Genomic DNA, 22478 nt, shown 5'->3' on the forward strand with positions numbered 1-22478 from the left:
CAGTCTGCAATCCATTTTTAATTGGCCTGCAGCAAATTCCAAAAGTCTATTTAGTTTAGTTAAATAAACCAGGTGAGGCAATACGTACTTCACCTCGAGTGAGTGGCCCGGCTATTTGTGTATTTTACCGCATATGGCCCTTGGTGAAAAACGTTGAAAAAGTTTGGGCAGCCCAGAGTTAGAGTAACAATACCTAACTCCCAGAGTTGTCATGCGAGTCAATGGTCCATAGCACAAGCGGGGTGCTTGGCATCGAGTCCATAGTAAATCAACTGGAACTACAGTGCTTGTTATTATTATAATCGTTGCTATTGTTATTCTTAAAATGAAAAGAAATACCGACTTGAAATACAGGGCGAGGTCTGTGGCAATGATGGCTATGTCCATCATGTGGATTGCATGCTCGTGCTGCCTGCGATTGAGGTTTTGAAAGATATTCAGGCCCTAAAGAGAAAACCATAGGAGTGATGTGAGAAGTGATGCTGGCAGCAAAATCACCCAACTACTAGTGGTCACCCCAGATGATGGGAGAGGCAGCCCAGGCCGCCAGGCCAATGGGAAAGGAGCTGCCTGGCTGCACTCCGGTTTTATGTGAGATGGGGGCTCCTGGGCAGCCCCAAAGCCAGTGTCCCTCATTCTACCTCATCTCTCAGCAGTGTCTTTCCAAACTCCAAGTGGTGTCTTTCCAAGATGGAGGACCCATGGAGCTTGGCCAGAGGGTCCTGGGATCTGAATGGGAGAGAAAGAGAGAGACACCGAGAGAGAGAGAGAGAGAGAGAGAGAGAGAGAGAGAGAGAGAGAGAGAGAGAGAGAGAGAGAGACAACATGGAATGGTGAAGATGAAGATTAAAGACATCAACCAGTCCTGCCACCTCCTAATTCTGCCGGCAGAGAAGCTGAAGTCCTAGAATGAGAAAGAACTTGTCACACAGTGAGAGAGTGAGAAAGAAAACTAGCTCTCAGGTCTCTGGACTCTCAGGCGTTAGCTTTCCCCATAACTGATTCTGAGGGTCTCTTTAGGGTCATTGACTCCTTGGGGAGTTTATTGAATAGTGTGAACACTTACCCCAGAAAAAGGCCCAAACACACATGATACCAAGTGCATCTTTAGAGATTTATGTATCCGCTATCGCCATCCATGGACATTGGCTTTGGGCCATACTTAAAGATCACCAACCCCCAGATCCTCCATACCTGAGTCTTAGGGGAAGCCATTGATTTCCTCTGGAATTCAGAGTCTAAAATGGATCTGCAGGGGCACCTTCCTTTCTGGAGATGCTATGGGAGAATCTGTTTCCTTGTCTTTTCTAGTTTTAGAGGCTACCTATACTCCTTGGCTTGTGGCTCATCTTCCATTTTCAAAGCCAGCCGTGTAGTATCTTGTTTCCTCTCTGACCTCCTACCTCTCTCTTATAAGGACCCTTCAGATTATATGGGGCTCACGCAGATAACCCAGGATAATCCCTGTATTTCAAGATCCTTCACTTACTCACATCTTCCAAGTCTCTTTTAAATGTTAGGCAGTGTATTCCCAGGCTCTGGGCATTGGGGCATGGACATATTTGGGTGTCATTATTCTGTTTGTTGAGGGAGTTTACCCAGACGCAAAGGGGAGGAGAAAGTGGGAAGCTGTGGATAACAGGACTCTCCCCTGGCCAGTGAGTCAGTCTGTCTGGGAGCTGTTCATATCTAGGTAATGAATCTGGGGGATGGGAGGTAGGGAGGTGCTGGTTAAGGCTGACTTACTTCATCTGGTAGAGGTTGTTGGTGCCTCTGTGATCAATGTCATGGCAGAAAGCAGCAGTGACCATGGCTAAGGCCTCCAGGTCTGTGAAGTATCGCTTCAGCTTTCCAGTCTGGAAGAGCAATAAGAGGCGCCACTCACTCCTCTCTTGTGCGGTGTTGGGAGCAGGTGAGAGGAGGAGGGCCTAGAATTTAGAAACGCAAATCTAATCTTGGGTCTACCCCTGGTGCCACAGGTTGACCAGATATTTGCCTGGGATGTGGGACTTCCCATGCTAGAGCTGGGATGGTCCCAGGCTAATGGATGATTGGTCCCCTCCTCCTGAATGACCTTAGCTGGTCCCATCCCCCTCTGAGCCTCTGGATCCCAATCTGTACCCTGGAGGTGGAGGGCATTGTTGAGAAACTTGCAGCTGTCAGCTTATAGAATTTGGAAAGTTTTTGAACACAGTCAGACGGGTAAAGCTAACCTTCCAAACCTGGTCTACCGGTTTAAGCACAGCCCAGAAGAATCTTTCCCTAAGCCTCCTTCAGAAACTTAACTCCTTGTTTATGCCGAGTGTTGGAGTAGAGGGTGGGAAGAGCCCAGGAGAGGTGATGCTTACTCTCTGACTCTAAGAAATAAGTCAAGCGTAAGTGGTGTCACTGTCACCTTTCATAGTGGCCTGGCCAGAATTCCTGCCTCCAGGCTCTAGGGCCTACTCTGGCCTGACCACTCCAGCCACGAGAGACAGGAATAAGTAAGAGGAAGCTGGGCAAGGAAGAAAGAATAGAGATTTGCATCATAATCTGGATGGGAAAATACTTTTAAACACTTTTTCTTTTATATGCTTCTCTATTCTTGGAATTCCTTTATGCCAAGCATGTACTCTTTTAGCATATTGTGAGGAAGGAGCACCAGAGAGCAGTTTCCAGGCTCTCAGCCTCGCATGGAAAGTGCTGACTCGGGTAGTAGATGGTCATCAGCTGTGACTAGTTGGCCATTGGCTGTTACCGGTTAGCTATTAGCTGCTGATACAACTGCCGTGGCTAAGCTAGCAAGCGCGCAGTGTGGCAGAGTGTGGATTGCTGATTCTGTGGCTCCTGCTTCCTGTGTCTCCAACCCAGCCGCCAGTGAGAATATAGTGATATGACTCCCCTACCTATGGCTCCGTGGGTGTTCCTTTTTGGCCTCACCATGTCCTGCGTTCTTATGTGGGGAGCAGGACCAGAGACCCCGCGTGACTCCCTGCATGACACATATATATTTTCTTAAAGCAGCAAATAGAAGAACAATGCCACTGCTGCTGTGTGGAGCTGCAGGAGGTTGTCTGGTGTGGCAGTAGCCCCCAGCCACTGCACTTCCCTCCCCCCGATGCGTACCACCAGCAAGGAGAACATGGTCTGCCCCACGTTGAAGCCGTGCCGCCAGTTGTGGTAGGTGATCCTGCGGTAGCCCTTGCTCAGCGAATACATAAACCGCACCAGGGCCTGTGAACACATACGTCAGTGAGGCAGCTCCCATCTGCCAGGCGCCCTCTGCCCTGCCTGGAACAAGAGGCGGGAACTGCCGTAGCAATAGATGAGCTAATGCTGGCCAAGCACTTTGCAAACTACTAAATACTACGGAAATGGACGTTATAAAGCCAGGTGGATGTGAGTCCTTCACTTATTCCACCAATTGAGTTTCGTGAGTGATTCCCAGACTGTGCCCAAGAGAGCTGCTGTCCTGAGAGTCTTTCAGGAAAGGAAAACGAAAGGGGGCTTTGCATCAGTGGCTCTCAAACTGGAGTGTACATGGCAATCACCCAGAGCACTCGTCAAAACACACAGTTTCTGATTCATGAAAGCTGGGATTGAGAGAGGGGCGCGCGAGAGAGAATTTGTGTTTCTGATACATTCTCAGGTGGTGCTGATGTGATTTGGGGCAATGCTATGAGAACTGCTGCTTGAATCAAATAAGTGTGGGAAATTCTGCACACAGCACACCCTGCCCCGTCTTCTGTGTCTATCCCCCTCCCCCCAGATTAGCAGAATACGTAGGTCATGCAGAGAAAAAGTCCTCTTTAAATTGATGTAACCGCATTTCCCACCCTTGTTGGACTATAGCACCTTTTTTTGCCTCCTATATACTCACAGCCCTCAGAACTCAGGGCTTGAGAACCCACTGCAAGAAGCCAATGCCCCCAAAACACCACAGTTCAGAGGAATTGTGTATCTCCCTTTTTTTTTTTGATAAATGACTCATCTGTGCAACATGATTAATGCTTTGAACCCTAAAAGCCAAAGGTATACTTTTTTTAAGTATAGATTAAGTTTACAGATTGAGTTTCAAAAGGGAGAAAAGCAAAGAAGCAAAAGGGAAATCAGAGAGGTTTGCTTTGACCTTACCTCCTGCGGAATGTGAAATTTATCCACCACTTTGAGCTCGTAATACATCTGAATCCCACATTTCACCAGCTCCAGTTCTGTCAGGGGCAGGTCGCTGAAGTGGAATTTATTAATTTCATATTTCTCGGCATCTGGCAGCTCTCCTTGCTGTGGAAGGACCGGCGTCAAGTGACTAGGGCACATGAAGGGTCCCTGGGTCTCTCCCCGTCCTGGTTCAGCACTGTCCTGGTCTCAGTACTGGTCCCTGGTCTGCGTGGTAAGGGTCATGCTTTGCAGAGAGACCCCTGCACCTACTCGGGGTACACGGGGCACTTGTTATACGTCAGGGCCAGTGCTTACCAGGATCTCAGCCAGTTCCTCCTCCTCGCACTCGCATGGCTCCTTCCCATACACCTCTCTGGTTTTCTGCCAGGGCCCAAAAGAGCAGGGATTCAAAAAAAAAAAACGGAAAAAAAAAACAAAACAGGTTACTACACTCTAACATCTAAATAGGCCTCCCCTTTTCCATTTTTCTCCCTCCTCTCTAAAGTCCCTGCAACAGAACCACCCATTCAGAGCGGCTGCTGTTTGACATTCATGGAGGAAATTCAGAGTCAAGGGGTTTGGAGCCATGGAGATCTGCATGCGGCTTTGAGCTCCGCCACTTACTAGCCGTTTTATTGACTGCCTCGGATCCTCCATTTCCTCCTCTGTAAAACGAGGCCCGTAAAAGTACTTAATTGGTGAATTAAATTAGCTGATGCAAAGTCTTTTTTAAAATAGATACAGCTATAACTAAATTAAATATGTAATGAACGTAAATCACTTAGTGCAGTGCTTGGCACCTAGTAAGCACTAGAATTAAATAATGTTGTTATCGATATTTTTATTGTTATTATTACTGACTAGGAGTCAGGAGGCCTTGCTCATGGTCCCAGCTCTTCTTTCACTTACTGTGTGGCTTGAGGCAAGTTCCATCTCTCTCTGGGCCTGTTTTCCCATCTGCCAGAGGAGAGGGGAACCTGGACCCAGTTACCTGTTTCTGATTTCACAGTCTATTAACCTTTACTGGTTCACTGAGGCCATGTCTGCATAGGGTCCACAATCCATCATTATTGGGATGAAATGACCAAATTTGTTATGATATCTTTCCAGCTTAAGAAATTGCCTCTGAAAACATTGGCCTGTTGTTTCAACTTGCGAGGTCTAGAAAGAAGGTCTTGGGAGCTCAGCTGGACATCGTATCCAAAACTCAATTTACTTTTAAAATCTTAGTCTCTTTAAGACCAAAATCCCAGAATGATGAATCACGAATTCTCATATATGTATCTCGTTTAATTTCCCACCCCAGATAGGACTTTCTTCTATAGCACCCCTGACATATGATCATCTAGCCTCTGCTTGGATACCTCTCTTGATGGGGTGCTCACGACCTCATGAAGCAGCCCATTCATAAGAGTAGCAGAGAATTTGCTCACTGTCCTGATAAAGGTTAAGTGAGACCCATTTAATGAACTGGTTGATTTGGGGACAAGTTCTTTCCCCTTTGGGGACTCGATTTCTTCATTTCTACAATGAGGATAGAAATCCTTATCCTGCCCATCTTACAGGGTTGTATTTAAGCATCAAGTGATATCATAAGTAGTGTGAAATTGTCTTATAAAGTGTAAAGTGATGAAATTATTTGAGGGTTCCCTACTAACCTCTAACCTCCTCTGTCTCACTTCTTTGCTCACCAAACTCCTCTCTGACCTGATGGGTTCTTCTACGTGAGCTGACCGCAAGGAGGGAGTCTCGGAAACTGACTGTTATCTACTGGTCAGTGAGACAGAGCTTTCTCTCAGCAGGGTTTGTGGTTGGATGACTCCATCTCTGGTACCAAAACAGCCCTGAGCACAGTGACAAATGGAGTTTCTAGAGCTGGTAAGCCAGGTCTGAGGTGGCTCTACAAGGGACAACTGTTCCCAGGCCACACAGAGCAGCCATTATGTATGACTCTCTGGCACTTGTCGATTCATCCATTCATCCATTGAGGTCGAGGGCCCACAGCACCCGCCCCTGTGTGAGTCAGGGGAGAAGGCAGCGAGCAAGCCCACACCTGGGTCTGCTGTATGGCGTTTAAGTCCTGCCTTCCTCTGGCCACACCCCTCAGGGCACAGTCTCTGCTAGGATAGGAACAAGGAAAGAACTTGACTCACCAGGATTTTCTGGATTTCTTCATTGTCACACTTCACGTGATATTTGACCATGTCTTGGAAAATATCCTTCCTGTTTTCAAGTTTGTTCATTGACTCGTAAGTGTCAGGATTTAAGACAGACCAGCCCAGGAATTGAGCCAAAGACTGGGGGGTGGCGGGGAGGGTTGGAAAGAAGGAAGATCAGAGGTACAACAGCCAGGTTTTATCTTGCCTCTGTAACTTAGGGCAAGACTCTCTAAGCCTTCATTTTCTCAGTTATAAAATGAGTCTGATAAACCCTGTGTTGCTATTTTCAAGAGATGCGAGGATAAGGTAAAATACTGGGTGGGAATACACTTTCAATAAAGCGCTGACACCCATAAAGCTTCGTTCTTATGCATAATTTCACAAAAAGGGAACGTGCTGTGTGTGGAGGGGAACAGGAGGGAGATGGGAACTCTACTTTCTGGTCAGTTCTGCTGTGAACCTGAAGCTGCTCTAAAAAATAAGGTTTATTACTTTTAAAAAAATGGAATGTGGATTTCTGACAACATATGGCAGTACAGAAGCGAGAGCAAAGAAAGCAGCCATGCAGCTGAGTTAGGGTAGTGTCTACAAGGTGAGAGGTACCCCTTCGCCCCCCACAGGATAGGGCACCCCCTCACCCCAGGGCCCCCACCATGTGGCCCGGGAAGCCCACCTTGTGACAAGCCGAGTCTGAATATCTGAACCTCCGTAGCAAAACGCCTCACACACCATACATACCTCCATGAGGGTCTCATCCATTTCATCAAAGGGTTTCCCATCTTTGCGATTGTAAAATGTGGCCACTCCAACAATTTCTTCCTTCTTGTTCACAATTGGCATCGAAAGTACATTTTTAATCATCCACCCAGATTCGTCCAGAGGCTCTTTCTGCAAGAGAAGAACCAGGGTAGGTTTCCTCGGGTACCAGGCCGCAGAGGCAGCTGTGATGGACTGCACGCTGCATCCTGGCCCTGATTGGTGGAGGGGGCAGCAAGAGGATAAACCTTGCTGGATTTTGCATGGTTGTAGTCATCAAACAAACGCCATGAGCAGACAGCCCATCTGGTGAGATCCTCCTTAAACCAGATAGCCATATTGTTTTTACCCTAAGATTGCCAGGGTTGTCATATGGCAGGCAGTGTGCTGTGTGCTGGGAATATAACAATGTGCACAAACAGTCCAGTATTTCCCTTTCAGATATAGGTGCTGACCTTCGGGGCCTGGCTTAGAAGGGGCCATGTTTGGGATTCTCGCAGCTTTGAATTAAGAAGCTGAGCTTTTGCCTCTTGAGCTTTCTGTATTACTTTGGCGTGTCACTTTGTCTCTGTGGGCCTCAATATTCCCACTTTTAGATGGGGACAAAAGTAAGAATATGTGCATCATGGAACAAACGAGAAAATAGAGGGTGACATTTCTCAGTCAATCATCAGGTGCCCTTTGTGAGTCACTTCCCATCTGCCTGAGCCTCACTTTCATCATTTGTAAAATGGGGACAACTAGACAACATCATTTCTAGACTCTTTCCCACTGATTCATCAAACATGTATCACACATCTTACCACCTGCAAAGAACTGAGCTAGAAGGTGGGGAAACCAAGGCAAATAAGGCACAGATGTTGCCTCAGGTTGATCATAATCAGGAAGGTAAATGAGCAATTACACTGCATGTGGGAAGTTCTTTATGGGACCGTGGGAGCCAAAGGAGGGAAGCAAGTCAAGGAAGGCTTCCTGGAGTTGGAGAGTCTTGCAGTTTGGAAGTTCCAAGATTCTTAAGGTAGCGAGATGATAATTGTTATTTAAGTAACACTGGAACTCAGCACAGGATGAGAGCGTGTCTCCAGAGGGATACAGAACATCAGCCAAAGAACACAGGGCTATCGCTCAGGAAACAAGTTCAAGAGCTGCCTTTCCTCTCAACTCTCTACCTAACCTTCAGGGAATCCCGTCCCTCTGAAGGCCATGGCACGGAGGCAGATTTTATTGAAAGTTAAATGGGAAAATATTACAGATTTTTAAGGAGGGAAGTCACTTGATGCAACTTGTGTGTTAAAAAAATTTACTCAGGTGTCTATTTTGTGGAGGATGAGTGGGGAGGAATAAAAACAAGATCAGATTTGATTTACTAATGTGAGTAAACTATAATTCATCACAGTAAACTGTAATTAGTGAAAGACCAAGTCCTGTCATGGTTATAATCAGGGTAACAACTCCCAGTAACAGTTTGGGCTTATCACACTGATAGGATCAAAATTACAACACAAGACGTACAATTTTAACTTTGGAAGTATGTTCTCTCTGAGCGCTTTCATACTGTTCTTTAAAGAATAAAAAAAAGAACTCACTAATTTTCCTAGCAGTCCTTTTTAATTCTTTCTTAATTATTTCCTGATTGCTAATGATTTGTTTTCCTTATGCCTAGCATGCGAAACTCAACAAACATTGACAGGACACCTAGAGGTGAAGATGTCAAGAAAGGTAAGAACCTTGACAAAAAGAAGACAGTATTTTGCTAAGCGGAATGGTCTAAAAGACAAAGCAGGATCATAAAAGATGAAGCAAAGGAAATACGATAAGAAAAACAAACTTGTTGGTATGACCTTCTGGGCCTGTTTGATTTGGCCTCTGTCTACCTCTCTAGCATCTCCTCCTGCCACTCTCCTCCTTAATGTCTCATACAGATTTATTGGGGTACGTTACTGCCTTCCAACAAACTCTCTCTTTAGTACAGTCTTCCCGTGCTTTACTACCAGATAGAATTTCTCAGGGACACGTTCCTTGATACACTCCAGATGAAGTCAGATTCCCAGAGAGAGCCCCTCTCTATGCAGTGGCTTTTCTCCTGATCAGCAACCCCCTACCCACCCTGTGCCTCTTCTCCCATATGATCATGAGCTCCCTGGAGACAAAGGCCACACTTGTCTCCACCACTGTAACCAGTGTAGCATTGTGCCCACGCTTGGCAAGGAAGCTGCTCTCCGCAAACATTTGTGAAAAAGACAAAAATCAAATGGAATACAAATCAATATTCCATGAAAAATCCCAAGGAAGCAGAAAGGATATTCAGCCAGGGAAAACAGAATAAAACATCATTGAAATGTCATAGCAGTTGAGGTTGTCATTGAAGGGCAGAGGGATTTGGGCAGGACGTGATGGCTGGGGAGAGAATAGCATAAGCAAAGGTCCTGAGGCCAGAAAGCAAATGGGGCAAATGCTAAAACCCAATGGAATTTACCTTGGAATTTACCAAATGAACTCCCTGCCCACTTGTGTGAGCAAATGACTTTTTTTTTTCCTGCTCATGTTTTCATTTTGTTGAGACTGCCTCCCAATAAAGTTGATGGATTCGAATATAGTCTAATCCTCTTTTGTGGGAGAAATATCATATGCTGAAGAGAGAAAATTAAAAAATGACTTACCTGGAATTCAAAAAAGTCCTCTGCAGGCGCATTCATGATGTTGCAAATCTGAAAGCCGTGGAAAGGAATAATGAAGGTGTGATTAGACTTTATAGAGTACCAAGGAAAGCACTGCATGCTATTCCAGAAGCACTGAATTCTTACCCAAGGCAGTCACATTCTTTCCATTAGGTAGACATGCTCAATATGGTTTTGAATTATTAACTGAGGTTACTGGACAGAAAAACTACTTTATAAAATTACCTCTTAACCATTTGCTTCACTCCTAAGTCATTTCCAAGCTTTGAAAAAGTGAAGTCTACAATTTGTCATGATTAATAGCTGCATAGTATCCTGTTCCATTGTCCCCCGCTCCCCTTTTGTTGCATATTTGGGTTGTGTCCTGTTTTTTCTTTTGATTAATATAAATAATGCTATTCTAAACATCTTTGAATCCATCAGATTTGGGTTCTGTTTAATCTGTCTTGTGAGGAAGGAGTTTTTGCTTGGGGTATAAACCCCAAAGTAGAATAAGAAATAAAAGGTGCTGTAGATCTGCTTGTATATTGCCAGATTCCTCTTCTGAAAATAGGACCACTTTACCATGCACGTGGCACTTATCTGATCCCTCCAGAACCCTGCCCATAGTTGAACCCTGGCCACTGTGTGCCGTTGTGTAATGTGTGTACTGCGCCAAGGCATATGGCGGAGGGGATGACTGCGAGTTGAAATTCAGCCTGCTCCTGACTTGTGGAGCCATGCCCCTCGCCTTGCACTTTTTTTCATCCACTGAGAAGAGATGGCTTGTTCTAGTTCTCAGAAAGGTGCCATATGGGCTTGCAGTGACCCTGTGTGTCCCACTGGGCCTGATCTTGTGGTCTCAGATAGTGAGCTGTCCCTGCTCCTGTCTGAGGACTGCTCACCCACTGCACTAGCCCTCTGGCCTCTCCTTGGACCAATTCCATCAGTAACCATCATTCTCTCCTGATCGCTCTCTCTGAGGGCTCCTTCCCCTCAGCCCCTGACATGCTTGAGTCACACCCATCTTTGACAATGAAATCCCCGCTTGACCCAACATGGACTCTATTGAGACCACCCAGGTTTTCTCCTCTTTCTTAGATATTCTCTACCTTCTCATTACCCATCCACACCTCAGCAGACCACAGACTGGTCTCTGTCTCCACCTCGCTACCAAATCTGCTCTTATCAGGCCACCAGTGGCCTACTTGCCAAATCCAATGGGGTTTAGTTCTTATCTCACAAATCACTTTCATTGCATTTTGTTGTCTCCCTCCTTGTTGAAACGTTTTCACTTCCTTGGTTTCCATGACACTACCCTGTCCAGGGTCTCCAGACTTAAGTTCTGAAGCCTCCTTCTGTTTCTGTGTGTGCCTGTGAATGACACCGGGGTGACCAGGCCCCAAAATGGGGGTGACTTGCAGCAAACAGACATGATGCTTCTCTCTAGGACAGAGGATGCTACCACCCCCCCCTTGACCCCAAGTGGGTGGCGCATGGTGGGGCATTCGAACTCTGTTGTACATGGTATGGCTGGAAATGTGGCACAGATGACGGGTTGTGATTGGCAGCCAAGTCTCTGGCATGAGAGGTTAGGACTTAGTCCGTGGTGAGCCTGAAACACCAGCCAGTTGTGATTTTGTCCCTGACATATGCATAAGTATCTTTATTTAGCAGTGACATTATGCACCTTTCCATCTAAAGATTATTTCTGTGTGTTTCATGTTTTCTCAAATGTCAATTCTCTGTTCATTTTCTTGGACCAACTGCCAAGTGAATTGAGAAATGAGAGAATCAGGCGTTTACAGATCCACACTTTCCATTGTTTTTTCCACTCTCTTGATCTGAAATCCTTTCACTCTTCCACCTGATTCAACTCTTCCGCTTCAAAGTCGTATTACTTACCAGGCCATTTTGGGCAACGTAAGTGGGGAGGCCGCTTGCTAAAGCCCAGTGGTCAGGAGGTGGATTCCTGTAAAGACCAAAGACAAATGGGCATTTCTGCTGTAAGAACAGTTGGACTAAAAACTTAAATCTGGGTCTTTTCCTTCCCTCTACTCTCTGGAGGCTCCCAGCGTCCACTTACATTCACTATGCCTGAACGGGCCCCAGATCTTGACTTAGTATCTTAATGTCCAAATCTAGACACTGAGACAGAGTGATAAGCTACATTTTATTGACTACAAACTGAGTTTGACCTGCCAAGAAAAGAGACGACGTTTATTCAAGAAATTGTTACTGGCTGCTGAGCAAAAATAGAAACCATCATTTTCCTCCATTAATACTTAGATAGAAACGTAGCTTAATACCATAAGAGAGAGTGGGAAAACTCACCCATGGTGAGCTCCTACCACCTACCAAGCATGAAGCTAGGTGCTTTACATGTTTATTTAGCACAACAGTATTACAAATATGGGGGGGGGGGTATTATATTTTACTTGTTTATTGTGAGGAAAAATATACACATGGAGAAATGCATTAAAATCTTCATCAGTCGTTCAAAAGTGAACATCCATGAAATCACACTCACATCAAGAAGAATGTTGTCGGCTCCTTGGAAGCCACTGACCTGCCCCTCCTACTGGCAGCCTTCTCCCTCACCCCAAAGCTAACCATTGTTCTGACATTATAAGTGATATTATTGCTTTTCTGTAGAGTTTTACCACCTACGTGTGCTTTCCAGTACCCTCCAGTCGAATTTTGCCTTTTTTTCAACTTCATTTGGATGGAATCATACAGTATATAATATTTTATTTGGCTTCTTTTCCATGTTGCTTAGAGTATTGACTTAGAGTTTTCCCTTGTATGACCGCAGCACAATTTATCCATTCAACTGTTGGTGGACATTTCCACTCAGTTTGAGGCTCCTATAAACACTGATGCTAGGCTGGTGTATATGAGTTCTCAATTCTACATGGTACGTATCTAGGAGTACAAATAAGATGTGCACATCTTCAGCTTTGCTGGATAAGGCCAAACTCTTTTCTAAAGTGATTGATTGTACCAATCTACACTCCCATCAGGGGTATATTAGAGTTTCCTTGGTTTTGTGTCTCTGTCAATACTTAGTAATTTCAGACCTTTAAAAAAATTCTTTTTAGAAGACTAATAAAGTTCTTTTCTATGAAGATAATGATATCATGTTTTTGTTAATGTGGCAAAGGATATTGGTTGATTTTTTAAAAAAATCTTAAACCAACCCTGCATTCCTGGAATAAACCCAGCTGGGTCATGATGTATAGTCCTTTTTAGTTATTATTTGCTAACATTTTATTGAGGATGTTTGCATCTATGTTCACAAATGAGCTTGGTCTGACTTTTCCTATTTCATACAGCCCTTGCTGGGTTGTGGTATCAAATGTATACCAGCCACTTTTTTTTCTATTCTCTTGGATAATTTGTACAAGAATTGCATTATTTATTTCTTAAGTGTTTAGTAGAACTCACCCCTGAAAGCATTTGGGCCTGTAGTATCTTCATGGGAAGAGTTTATTTTATTGTTCTAAGACTATTATAGTTTTCTATTTCGTCATGCTTTGTATTCAGTATGTTTTGTTTTTCTGGCAATTTGCCTATTTCCTCTAGATTTAAAATATTTTTGGCATAACATCTTATTATCTTTTTAACATGTGTATCATTTGTAGTTATGCCCTCATTTCATTCCTGATACAGTTCATTTGATTTTTCTGTTTTCCTTGTTTGGTCTTGCCACAAATTTATCAGTGTTATTAATCTATTCAAGGAACCAACTTTTGACATTTGTTCATTATTTACCTTTTTCTATTTCATTAATTTCTGGGCTTATCTTTATTATTTTCTTTGGGTTTATTTTTCTGCTTGTTTGTTGTTAATTTCTTTTTTTAAATTAAAGTTTATTGGGGTGACAATGGTTAGTAAAGTTACATAAGTTTCAGGTGTACAATTCTGCAATACATCATCTATATATCACATTGTGTGTTCACCACCCCGAGTCAGTTCTCCTTCCATCACCATATATTGGATCCCATTTACCCTCATCTACCACCCCCCTCCCCTGTTGTTAATTTCTTGAGCTGATGTGATAAATGGCTTCTGTCTGCCCCTTCACATCCACTCTCCACTAATGCTCTTTGACATAATGTCTGTTTTTATCTTATATTAATATAGTTACATCAGTTTTCTTTTGATTCGCATTTGCATGGTATATGTTTTTTTCATTCTTTTACTGTCAATCTTCCTGTATTCTTATTTTCTAGATAGATCTCTTGTACACAGGATATACAGTATTTCTTCATCTCTAGGAAGTCATCAGTTTTTTGACAAACTGTTTCTTATATGCAACAGAGAAAGCGAAAATGCTGCCAATTAATCTGTGGTGTTATGATTTTTGAACTTGCAATTGTTACTTTATTAATATCTTCAGAGTTCTTTCAGAATTTAGACGTAAATTTTTATCATATTTTTCACTTTTTTCTGTCTTTTTGTGCCATTCAAAGCAACTTTTGGTTTCAGTGCTGCATCATAGTAAAAGCTCTTTAAGTTATTTTATGTGGCAATTAAATTCAATGTGATTTCAACCAACAATGCATATAACTCAACTGAAGTCATAGCAATATGAATGGTTGTGACCAAGTTCATAGGCAGGCAATAACAAATACATCTGACTATAATCTGGCTGACAGCAATTGTACAATGTCATTGAATCTATTTAAGAAATGTCAAAAAGTAGAAAACTGTGCATCTTAGAATCAATGAAATGTGAGAGATTTCTTTCGTACCCAGCCTGGCAATTTCTGTCATTTAACTGGAACACTCAGTTGATTTACATTTAAAGTAATCTCTGATGTCCTTGGATTTAAATATCATCTTGATGTTCACTTTGTATTTTTCCCACCTACTTTATGTCCTTTCTAAACATTTATTTTGCCTTCTTTCGGTTTGAAAAAGCATTTATTTATTATTAAATTTTCCCCTCTATTAGTTTAGATGGCGTATACTGTGGCAGCCATTCAGGATGTTTACAAATACTCTAATTCTCACTTCCTTTTGGGTACATGATAGGGCAGCATTCACTGTCCACTTGAAGTTAGGTATGGTCATGTGACTTACGGGATTACTTTGATGTCTTCTTTGCCATGCAGGATGTAGTCAATGACCTTGTAAAAGTTGATTTCCTAGGCAAAAGAGATAGAGAAATATGTCCCTTCAGAGTCTGAGACAGAACTTCAGCAGAAGTGTGTCCATAGAACAGGCCTTGTACTTTACTGTGTGCCCCGTGGTTTTCCAGAAGCACCAGCCTGACTCTGTAAGGGTGTGTCCCAGCTGCCTCTGAAGCTCCCTGTCCTCAGCTGACTCTCAGGATTTAGTGTGCTCCTCCTTAGATCCAGCTCAGAGTGGCCAAGCAGGGCCTGGGATCTGGGGCTGCAAAGAGGAATGGGAAGTGTTCCAAGGGGGTCTGGGGTTTCAGTACAAGGAGAAAGAGAGAAGGACTGCTGTTGGAGTCTACAGAGAGAGAGAAGAGGAAAGGAGGCTCCTGACCCATTTAGAATCATTGTCAACCCCGCCATCCTCCATGCAGGGCTCAGCTCCACGACCACAGCCCCCTTTTTCATTCATTCCTACCACACAAATGTTCTCTTTGCTATGTCAGCTCTTCCAGACCTGTTTTCCCGATTATGCCTCATGCCTTCTAACTCACTTTCCACTTCTTTCCTCCCTCCCACCTCCTTGCACCATTAAAACTCCATTCTCTTAGAATAGGTCTGTTCAATTACATGACTTCTTGACATGCACTTGGGTACTGGCAGTTGGCTCCTTTCCCTCAGCTCTCCGTGGAAAAATCAGTTACCTTATTAGATCCTTTGAACTTCCAGGTATGATGGGCGAGTTGGCCACCATTCAAAACTGGGAGAAGTGAGACCCAGGGAGAGGAAAGGACTCTTTTACGGTAAGTCAGTGAACCAGGACCAGAACCTTGACTTCCATGCCCAGTACTCATTCTGCTATGTCACCTCAGGTTAATAGCTTAAAACTGTTGTATTCTTGGCACTACTCTCACCTAGAATAGCACTTATTCAAAGTGTGGTCCCTGGACTGACACTTGTCTGCCAGCTGTTTGTTGCCATTCCATGATAAGATAAAAACAGACATTAACAGTCGGCATTTAGAAACTTTTAAAGCAGTTTGACTAAGTTAGGTCTGCTGTAACTAAAAAACAAAATGGTGGGGGGGGGGACTTACACTGTACATGTCTTTTTAAATTTTTATTTTTCTAGTTATATATTTTAATACCTTTTGAAAAGTGGATTAGAAATTTAAAAAAAAATCCTGTTCCTTTACTACGCGTATTTTGAGAAGTACTGCTCTAGAGATTTAAAGGCAGATACTTTGGCCCCACTCAGGCCTTCTGACTCAGAACTTCCACAAAGAAAAATTCCTGATCCAGTCAAGGGAGTCTGAAGTTCCATTTGGTTGACAGGCGACCATGACCTTCTTTAGGTCCACGAGGGTGAGGCTCTGCTGCTCACCAGCCAGCATTGGCAGCAGCTACCGTGACTGAACCCTTCTAGGAGACACACTCTGGCTTTACAGGAGGCAGAAACTAGAACCGGTCCAAAGACATCAGCGGCCTCAGGGTAGACTTGAGCTCTTGTCAAGTAGGAAGCATGCAAGGGGAGACTAGATGAACCCCACAGCATGAGGAATTGGAGCTAAGAATAGACCTAGAGTGAAGACTCGTGCTGTACTCTTGGTTTTCCTGTGTGGACTCTTGGTTTTCCTGTGTGGACTCTCTGGGCCTTGGTTTCCCCAGCTGCAAAATCAGCGGTGTTTGTCTATTGTTGCTTTTAAGCAGCAGAACTCATTGCCCAAACAGAGCATGAGATTCAATCACATAGAGCAGATGAAAAGTAGTGCTGCCCTAAGGGCAGAAGCGTTGGGTACATAGAAATTCTCATCCCTAGTCTCTCATTCCCTTCCCTACCTTCCTCCTTGCCCATTAACCCCTGGCCAAGGCAGCCATTGTGGAAGTCTGGGAGTCTAAGACAATCAGAGAAATTTAAAAACTGGACTAGATAATTCCTAAAGCTGCTCCCAGCTACGAATCAGACATTGTGGTTGGATAGTTAGCAATATCCCTCAAAGATTAAAATGCATATATTCTTTCACCCAGTAATTCCACATGTAGTAATGAATCCTATAGATATACTCCCAAATGTGGGTAAAAGTGTCATTTGCCCATCCAGGGGTCTCAGCCAGACTGCTTTACAAGGGCTGGAGACAACGTAATGGCCATCATTAGGAGACTGGTGAACCAAATTGAGTGCCTGCATACAGTGGATACTCTGCATGACTCCAAAATGACGGAACTATTTCTGTGATGACAGGGAAAGATGCTGAAATACAGTCAAGTGGGAAAAGTAAGGCACACAATAGAATCATCACATTTGTTGAGGATGGTGGCAGTGGAATACGTATATATATCCAGGAATACCTGGCTATCCATAAACATTTCTGAAAAGACAGTGGCTAACAGTGTTTGCCTCAGGAGGCTGGATTTCTGTGGTGTTACCTTTTGTATGGTGTGAGCTTGTCACTGTGCCCATGCATTCGTTTTTCAACAAATACAAACAAACTTTGCCAAGAACATTTGTGAAAAGTGAAGCTGTACCCTGTAGGTACTAGTAGAAAGCAAACATGGCCAAATTATCTGCTATGACTTTGGTAGAGCTAAGTTTCCACCTGGGAGGAGGAGGAGGCTGGCTTCTACAACCTTCTCGACCTTCTTCAGGTCTTTGCTTTGGGGACATCTGTCCTTGGGCCTGGGCTGCGCCCTGCACTTCCAGGCAAGCTGCCAGCTCCCTGGACCCCACAGGCTGCCCAATCCGGGGGTGATCACGAGATTCCTTTAGAAAGGTTAGAAATGTAAGTGTTGTTTTTGAAACACACAGGAGAATTAATTTGCTTTCACAGAAAGCAACAAAAAGATCACTGTGCTTTAGGTAAACAGGGCTTTTTTCATACCCTGTAGTTCAGCCAAGCAGTCTTCAAGGCCATATTCAGGTAGAAGTTCACCAGCCTTCGGAAAGTCAAAACTAAGCCATCAAAGATCACCTTTGTTACATTGTACCTGAGCAGCTCAGGCTGTAACACAAGGGTCTTGTGTTGCAAGAGCTACAAATGCAGCCATAGCCAAATCATCATGGGTGGAAATATACCGGTTTTAAAACAAGTGCCACTTTTTTCCCCATAAAGCCTAATTAGCCTGTATAACTTTCTAATAATTAAAATACACACGTACATCATTTTCTTTTTCAAAGGAGATGAACTGAGCTGTAGCTGCTGTTGGGGAGCTTCAGACCCAACATTTAGGGAGGTTAATTGGTCAAAATCCAGACAAAAGCTGTATTTCTAACGGGAATGTGGCCGATAAAGTGTGAGAGTGGATGTTAGAAGGCAAAGGGAATGTCAAAAGGCATGATTGTAATGTCGGTTACCAGAAAGAAAAGCATCCTGGGTTTGATTTTGTACAAACGATTTGATCCCTCTAGACCTCAACCTCCTCAACTGTCAAATGAGGAAAATAAGGATACCTCCTTCATAAACTAGTTGAGAGGAGTAAGTGACTTACTCAGATGAGGAAGGTGAGGCTTAGAGAGGTTCCCCAAAGCCATATAACTAGCTGGTGTAGCAGGGATCTGAACTCAGGCTTTCTTTCCACAAACCATGCTCTTTCCAGAAGATCCACTTTTGGCCAGTCCTGTGAGGCTGTATCTGGGCCCCAGCTCAAGCCTATGTGTGTTTTCCTCACCAGCTGTGTTGAAAACCTGGAATGGACTTTGAAGATGGATTCAGTGACAGCATCCCCTAGATGGGAAAATTGTAGACCATCAATTATTTGACAAAGTTCACCCTACAAGTTAGCAACCAACCCAAACCAAAGTCCTTCTGGCCTTTTCCATCACAATGCAAGGCCTCATATTCTTGCAAGGACTGACTGAGCCCTTGCTACCTGAGATGGAGAAGGGTTTGGGGAAAGAAAAGTCTTAACTATGGATGTGCTGGTCACCTCAGTGAAACCAAAACCCCTTGAATTGATCAAATGATGGGCAGTTCTTTCTGGGCTGGCGCTGAGTGAGAAAATGTCCTGTTCAGTTCAGGCTTAAAGATTGGGGTGCTTGAGGGTGAAGAACTGGATAAGTTAGAGCCCAACATTTCTCTGGCTGTCCTGGAGTTGGAGATGACCTCTGACCTCAGGAAACTGTATATCATAGTAGCCAAGGAAATTGAAGTTAATTGAAGTTGGTGTTACCTGAAAGCTATGGTGATATCTGGTCCAGTTTCTCTCCTTCTAAATTTCTAGGAAATACAAGTCCAGCTCCTATGTGAACTGGAGAAAAACCTCGGTGGTAACAAGTCAGCTACGCCAACACAAAAAGCTGTATTTAAAAAGGAAAAGTGTCCCCAAATTATTTTTGACAGCAGCACATGATGCAATCCTTGAAGACTCAGTCTTCCCAAAGGAAACCATGAAATTGTGTGGGTAAAAAAGTAGTTTGAAACTGGACAACAGCAGGTTATAAAAGTCATTTTGGATAAAGCACAGCAGACCATAGACTCCACGGTTGAAATCTTTTCTGGTGTGTATATGTAGCTCATAAACAAGAGTTTGAATTAAGACTAAATAAAGTCTATCACACACACACACACACACACACACACACACACACACACACACACGGCCCTCTGTTGTGGGTTAGGGTCATGGTTGGCTGGGTGCAACCGAGCCGCCTAGCAGAAATTGATATGCTATTTCAGACAGTCTAAAAGGGCTTGTGGGAAAAGCACTGGACTAAAACTCAATTCAGGCCATGACTCTGCTCCTTACTCACCCTGTGTGGCCTCAGCTAAGGTCATTCAGTCATTCTACTGGTACAGGTGCTATAGGCCATTTGAGTATCAGATCTGTTTATTCTGCATCATTGCCGCATCCCCACATATGTCATTGCAGCTTTTCTAAAGTGTTTGTTCCTCATCTTTAAAATGAAGCAATGGTATAAGACCAGAGGTCACAAACTCAAGTGCGTAGAGACCCGGTAGAAACATAAATGAAAGCAGGGGCCAGGTGAACCCAAAAGGGAGTGGTGGGGACTGTGGCAAACTAGAGCGCTCAGGCCACATTCCAAAGAGGCAGCTGATACTCAGCTCCAATCAAATTTACCCTGCAGGATTGTGGGTCAAGTTTTGACTGATCTTCCACCTTTTCAAAAGGCACTGAGAATGTAGATGTTTATGGGAAATATCTTGATTTTTTAAGTGCTACGCTACTCATTCAAACATTTTTGTTTAAGTAAAAAGATTTTTAAAGATATGCAGCCAAACAAGTTTATCTGTTGGCTGGAATTGACCTTCTTGCTATTAATTTATATGCTCTCAATTAGATATTAAGGGTATTTCCTGCTCTGTCTATAATTCTGGACTCCTGCTGGGTGAATTCTTGACCAAGTTGCTTGACTTTTCTCAGGCTATGCCCTCTTCTATGGAATGAGAATTTTGATGTCATCCTGCTCAACCCCACCAGGTTACTGTACAACTCCAGCAAGATATTAAAAACAGCTTGCAAATTACAGGGCTTGGCTATTATGAGGAATTATAACTTCAAGGGAGACAACCCAACCAAAGAAAATAAATATTCAAGTGATAAAGAAACATCAGCAGGGTCTACACTGCCTTACAATTGAATTTCATTAAACATTTGATCATAATGAACAGGCCAGAGAGCGACCTACCCTTCCATCTGGAGTCCTGGGACCAGTGTAGGGTGGAGCTTCACCCATCAGGACTGGCCACACGTCAAAAAATTCCTAGGAATAAGAAAAACAATAATTACACGTCTTGAAAACACATGATTGAAGGTTTAGTTAAAATAATGGTCCTTGCAGTATCATTTATGACAGTGAAAAATTAGAAACAACCTAAGTGTCCAATAAGAGGGGACTTATTAAATCAATTATGGTGCATCTAGTAACAATGATGCTACAGATGTTTATGTATTGATTAAAAATGTGTCTATGATACATTGATGAGTGAAAAAATGTGAGGTGACAAAATATAGATCATGTGACCTCACTGTTTAACTATACATAGAAAATATACATAGAAAATCCTCTCAAAGGATTTACAACAAAGTATTAGCAACTGGTTTCCTCTGGGTGATTGGAAGGAGGCTATCATTTATTTAGCAATTTTTCCATAGTAAAACTTATTGCTTTTGTAATCAGGAAAAAAAATATTTTTCCCTAATAAGAAAGCAAAAACAATGGTGACAAATATGGACAGATAGACTCATATCTGAGATCCAACAAGAAATGACACCTAAAACAACTGGCAAAGACATGGGCAGAGAGAAAAGGTGTTGCACTGTCTCACAGCCTCAGGAGGAGAATCTGACTGGGACACAGCACAGGCTCTTCCCTGTTACTTCTCCACTGGTGTTCCTACTGCTCACGTAGCTGCACAGCTTGTGTTGGGTGGAGACTGTTGCCTGGCAGAGGAGGCCTTTGTCCTCCAGTGCCCACTCCATCCATTCATCTGTAGATGTCTAGGGACAGTGATCAGTTAGCACTAGGTTACGGTTGACAGCATGACAAGCTCCCCTGTTCTTGGCCTCTCTCTTGTCTGAACATGTTTTTCACAGTGGTTTGCCTATTCTAATATCATTCAGAGAGAGGACAAACAGAAGGGAGTCTGCATAAAATTCAGATTTTTCTTGACTACTGACAACAGGAAGAAATTCAACTCTGGGTGAAAATGTGACGTGGGAGCCTACCTGAGCCACACAACATGCCTGCTGCTACTGTAGCTACACTGACACTGTCAAGGCACAGTTTGTGCCTTGGGGGAACTTACTGTCTCCTAGAGAAGACAATCAAGCACTCAAATAGCTATAGTAAGATAGATGGGGTAAGAACCTAAACAGTAATGGAAGAACACAAATATTTGAGGAGCCCAAAAGAAGGACAAGTACTTTGGGCTACCACCATGTGTATCAAACACTGAGTGGCTCTGAAGATTGTCCCAAGGAGAAGCAAAAGTCAACAAGGGGTTGGGTGGTGTGTCAGGTATGTTTATGCTTGCCTTCCTCTCTCTCTCTCTTTTCTTTTTTTCTTCTTTCTTTTCTTTTTAAAAGCCTTGATTGAAATATAATTCACATACAATACAACTCGCCCAGTTCAAATGTATAATTCAGTAGCTTTTATTGACTTATTTCATAATGTCAATAGCTCAGGTAAGAGTTTAGCTACCTGGGGGGTAGGTTCTTAGAGTGACCTTAGGCAGCCCAGTCCACCTCTAATTGCTAGGTTGTTCCATCTTTCGGGGATGACTAAGTGAGAATATTCTTGCTGAAATGTGACTTTCCCTTTTGAGAGGGAGTTCAAAAGAAACAGAGGGCAGGGCGGCCGGTTAGCTCAGTTGGTTAGAGTGCGATGCTCCTAACACCAAGGTTGCCAGTTCGATCCCCATATGAGCCACTGTGAGCTGCACCCTCCACAACATTGAAACAACTGCTTGACTTGGAGCTGATGGGTCCTGTAAAAACACACTTAAAATAAATAAAAATTAAAAAAAAAAGAATAATTACTTTAAAAAAAAGAAAGAAAGAAACAGAGGGCAAAACATTGCAGCATAGAGCAGGTTGGACTTAGGGGCAGATTCTTTAAGGTGCAAACTGGGCACCTTAAGATGGAGTGTTTTAAATTCAACTACTCAGAAATTCTTTTGATTTAAAAAA

The 22478-nt window shown here is 43.4% G+C and overlaps 1 protein-coding gene across 1 annotated transcript in view; it reads right to left on the bottom strand.

Annotated features, from left to right (window-relative positions):
* Positions 1-22478, bottom strand: part of PDE6A (phosphodiesterase 6A) — a 49674-nt gene that overhangs the window by 12546 nt on the left and 14650 nt on the right. Inside the window, exons 6-17 of the mRNA XM_033095698.1 lie at positions 20476-20550; positions 14798-14862; positions 11615-11681; positions 9713-9760; positions 7035-7184; positions 6291-6434; positions 4453-4518; positions 4114-4260; positions 3106-3213; positions 1747-1856; positions 642-729; positions 344-444 (exon numbers count right to left, since the gene is read on the bottom strand). Coding sequence (XP_032951589.1) covers positions 344-444; positions 642-729; positions 1747-1856; positions 3106-3213; positions 4114-4260; positions 4453-4518; positions 6291-6434; positions 7035-7184; positions 9713-9760; positions 11615-11681; positions 14798-14862; positions 20476-20550 — 1169 coding nt within the window. The remainder of the gene's footprint in view (positions 1-343; positions 445-641; positions 730-1746; positions 1857-3105; positions 3214-4113; positions 4261-4452; positions 4519-6290; positions 6435-7034; positions 7185-9712; positions 9761-11614; positions 11682-14797; positions 14863-20475; positions 20551-22478) is intronic.

This window comes from Rhinolophus ferrumequinum, chromosome 24 (genome assembly GCF_004115265.2).
Source record: "Rhinolophus ferrumequinum isolate MPI-CBG mRhiFer1 chromosome 24, mRhiFer1_v1.p, whole genome shotgun sequence".
NCBI classification, from domain to species: domain Eukaryota; kingdom Metazoa; phylum Chordata; class Mammalia; order Chiroptera; family Rhinolophidae; genus Rhinolophus; species Rhinolophus ferrumequinum.